At 37.4% G+C, this 4,545-nt stretch overlaps 1 protein-coding gene across 1 annotated transcript in view; it reads left to right on the forward strand.

Annotated features, from left to right (window-relative positions):
* Positions 1-4,545, forward strand: part of CHIC1 (cysteine rich hydrophobic domain 1) — a 100,236-nt gene that overhangs the window by 10,337 nt on the left and 85,354 nt on the right. The window contains exon 2 of the mRNA XM_007958744.2: positions 4,180-4,234. Coding sequence (XP_007956935.1) covers positions 4,180-4,234 — 55 coding nt within the window. The remainder of the gene's footprint in view (positions 1-4,179; positions 4,235-4,545) is intronic.

Raw genomic sequence — 4,545 nt, forward strand, 5'->3', positions numbered from 1 at the left:
CCTTCTAGTTAGCAGTCAAGTACCTTAGCCACTGTGCTACCAGAGCTCCCAATCTTTAAGTAGGTCTCCTTTAATTACTTTCCTCAGCATTTTATAGTTTTCAGTGTAAAACTCTTTAACCTCCTTGGTTAAATTTATACCTAGGTATTTTACTCTTTTGATACTGTTATAAATGGAATTGTTTTCTTAATTATCTTTTCAGATGGTTAATTGCTGGTGTATAGTAAAACAACTGATTTCCATATATTGATCTTGTACCCTACAGCTCTCCTGAATTAATTTACTAGGTCTAGTAGCTTTCTTGTGGAATTTTTGGGATTTTCTATATAGAAAATCATGTGACTGTAATTAGTTTTACTTCTTTTACAGTTTGGGTGCCTTTCATTTGAGGTTTTCTGTTTCTTCTTGAGACAATCTATGTAGTTTATATGTTTTTAGGAATTTGTCCATTTCATCTAAGTTATCTAATAGCATACAGTTGTTCATAATATTCTCTTATGATCCTTTTTATTTCTGTAGGATAAATTGTAATGTTACCACTTTCATTTCATATTTTAATTATTTGCATCTTCACTTTTTTTGTCAGTCAGCTAAAGTTTTATCAGTTTCATTGCTATTTTCAAAGAACCAACTTTTGGTTTCATTGATTCTGTTATTTCTCTATTCTCTACTTCATTAATCTCTATTTTAATGTTAGAATTTTTAAAGCAGTGAAGATATCTAGTACATTTTGAGGGATACATCTCTATCCCACTGTATATTTGGTATCTACTATAGGAGTGGAAGTTTGGCCAAATTATAATGGTAGCAATATCTAAAAAGGTAAAGAGTATGTTATTAACATTACGTCTAAAGGCATTTAGACAAAATGTATAAGTAGAGCTCTCTTTGAAACAAAAACAAAGCTTTCATACACTTCTCTGTGTTACACAATGAAAATTTAGTATTTTAAAATAGTAATTACCATTTTTTGACTGTTGTTGTTGTTGTTATATGCCCTCGAGTCAGCCCCGACTCATAGCGACCCCTCCTTGGGTTTCTGAGGCAGTATCACTACGGAAGTAGGATTGCCCAACCTTCCTTCCGAGGAGTGGCTGGTGGGTTTGAACTGCCAGCCTTCTGGTTAGCAGTCAAGCGCTTTAGCCACTATGCTACCAGAGCTTTGACTAGTGACATATATTTAGCTAAATAATGATTTAAATGAACTGTTACTCTATTCAATATTTGTGGTGTTATTGATTGCTGAGTTACCACCAAAAAAACCAAACTCATTGCTGTCGAGTTGGATCCGACTCATAGCGACCCCTCCTTGGGTTTCGGGGGTGATATCACTGCGGAAGTAGATTGCCCAATCTTCCTTCTGAGGAGTGGCTGGTGAGTTTGAACTGCCAACCTTCTGGTTAGCACTCATATGCCTTAGGCACTATGCCACCAGAGCTCCTAAGTTAACACATGATTACAAATAAATGTTTGATACTAGAGTATCAAGTTCTCAAACATTGGCTGAAAGTAAGCATGAAAATATTCATGTACAGGGTGTCTTATCTTGTTTTAAGTTTGGCTGTACTCCTGTGTCTATACAGTGTTAAAAGGGCCATGTCTTTGTCATTTTCTCATTACTTGTACTGAAACCTGAACAACAGAAGTAATGAAGTATTTTTTAATGGAATTAAAGTCTTTTCATAATTGTTTATAAATTTTCTCCACTACTTTAAAACACAATTTGTTTTTAAATACATTTTAAACATACAAAGTATACTAACTGTATGTATAGGTGTGTACCTTGTTACTTGCTGCTAAGTATAGAGTGTCTCTGCATAAGACTGGCTTGGGTCTTTGAAAAGGAGCTATAAGGATAAATGATGCAATCAAAAAAACCAAACTCACTGCCATGGAGCCAATTCTGGCTCATAGTGACCCCCACTGAATTTCCAAGGCTGTAAATCTTTATGGAAGCAGACTGCCTCATCTTTCTTCCACAGAGTGGCTGGTGGGTTTGAACCACTAACCTTTTTGGTAAGCAGCCACTGCCTTAACTACTACACCACCTGAAACCAAAAAACTAAACTCACTGCCGTTGAGTCAATTCTGACTCTTAGTGACCTCTCCTTGGGTTTCCGAGGCGGTATCACTATGGAAGTAGATTGATTGCCCAACCTTCCTTCCAAGGAGTGGCTGGTGGGTTTGAACTACCAGCCTTCTGGTTAGCAATCAAATGCCTTAGGCACTACACCACCCGAGCTCTCATGAGGCAAGGAGCATATGATATTCCCATAAAGAGTTTTAATAGGCTATTGGAGTCTATTTTAAGAACCTTATACCCACATTTTTTTAAAGGGACCCTAAGGCCAAAGTGCTATAAATCAATTGAATCAAGCAGTATAGTACCAAAAACCAAACCAAACTCACTGGCATTGAGTCAGATCTGACTCATAGTGATTCCTCCTTGGGTTTCCAAGGTGGCATCTCTATGGAAGTAGATTGCCCAACCTTCCTTCCGAGGAGTGGCTGGTGGGTTTGAACTGCCAGCCTTATGGTTGGCAGTCAAATGCCTTAGGCGTATACACTTATTAAATAAGTTTTTCCTTATGCTGTGAGGCATAATGGAAGATAGCAAAATAAATAAGCTACAATCTGTGCTGTCAAGGAGCTTAATTTAGCACAGAAAGAACTTTGGGGTCAGTATTTGAATTTTAGTTCCCCCCATTTGACTTTGGGCCAGTAATTTAATTAATTGATTAATTATTTCGGATTGCCAGCTTCATTGTCTATGCAATAAATATGACAATAACTTTCCTGAGTGGTTGTCAAGTTTAGAAGTAATATATTTAAAGTGCCTAGCATAGGTTCTGGCCCTTACTAAGGACACAATTGATGATTATTGTTATTGTTACTGCACAAAGAGTTCTCACTAAATTTTAGTGTATTTTTGCTTACATCCACTAACATAAAATTGTAGTGACTATTATATAATTTAAGGAGCTCTGGTGGCGTAGTGCCTAAGGCATTTGACTGCTAACCAGAAGGTTGGTGGCTCAAACCCATCAGCCACTCCACGGAAGGAAGACTGGGCAATCTGCTTCCATAAAGATTTACCACCTTGGAAACCCAAAGGGGGCTGCTCTGAGTCGGGCTCAACTTGATGGCAGTGAGTTTGGTTTTTTGTTTTTATTATATAGTTTAACCTGGAGGCAGTGATCTTTGTTATCCCTACTGAAATCAACAAGTAAGTAAATGAGTGCTCATAAAATTCATTTTTACTTCTTAGTACAGAGTTCAACAAGTGTACTTGAGAGAGGTGGGGCTTTAAAGGCAGGAATCTGTTTCCTCAAAACCAGTTCAGCATGTGCATGAAAGCCAGTCATATCGAACAACCTTTTGAGTATCTGAATAGTTGTTGTTGTTATATGCCGTCGAGTCAGACCCGACTCATAGCGACCCCTCCTTGGGTTTCCGAGGCAGTATCACTACGGAAGTAGATTGCCCCATCTTCCTTCCGAGGAGTGGCTGGTGGGTTTGAACCGCCAGCCTTCTGGTTAGCAGTCAAGTGCCTTAGCCACTATGCTACCAGAGCTCCCATCTGAATAGTAACTTTTGACAAATTTCAATTTGAAGTCTATACTCCTCGGAAGGAAGGTTGGGCAATCCTACTTCCGTAGTGAAACTGCCTCAGAAACCCAAGGAGGGGTCGCTATGAGTCGGGGCCGACTCCACGGCACATAACAACAACAACAACAACAACATAATTTCAAAGGCAGGGTAACTTTGTATTAGAAAAAAAATTCATATATACACAAAAATAGAATGTTATAATACATTGCCACACACTACCCATCATCCAGCTTCAGCAGTTATCAGCTGAAATGTGGTTTAGCAGAAATGTTTCAGTATGGTATTGTTAGCTCTGTCTTAGTGTTTCTCTAATTTATTATTTTAATCCCATTTGTGGGTCTAGTTAGACTGCATTCTTAACATTTGCTCATGTTAAGCTTGCTTTTGCTATTTGTTTAGATTAATAGTCAAAGATTTATTTTCAATAATTAACACAAAATTTTTTTCAGGATGTGTTTTTTAAGTCACAAGATGAAAAGAAAAATGCATGGCTGTAACTTTTTTTTTTTAAGGGAAAGAGTTAAATATGCTGGGTAGAATATATTTTGTTCTGTCTTTGTTTTTAAGGTTTGGCTTGAGCAACAAGTTTGATACTGAATTTCCCTCAATTCTAACAGGGAAGGTAAGTGAGAGTTTGCTTTGAACTTTTCCATTCTAAAAGCATTGTTTTTGGCTTCTTCGATGTTATGGTAAATACTTTGACCCATAGGTAATAAAGTCAAATAACAAGAGGCCAGGGGTACTTACAGGCCATGATGTTTGTGACTCAAAGCTGCCTCCCTCATTACTAGCTTACGACCAGTTATTTTGTTATTTTGTTCATTGTCCATTAATCTCTGTTGTTATTTATCTGTTCAGCTTTTTCAATTTTATCTTTTCTCAGTACAAGTAGCTATAGTAATCTGCTTTTGGTTAGGTCAGTAATTTCTGATT

The sequence above is a fragment of the Orycteropus afer genome, unplaced genomic scaffold, assembly GCF_000298275.1.
Source record: "Orycteropus afer afer isolate SDZICR_OR568_19922 unplaced genomic scaffold, OryAfe1.0 scaffold01116, whole genome shotgun sequence".
Lineage (NCBI taxonomy): Eukaryota > Metazoa > Chordata > Mammalia > Tubulidentata > Orycteropodidae > Orycteropus > Orycteropus afer.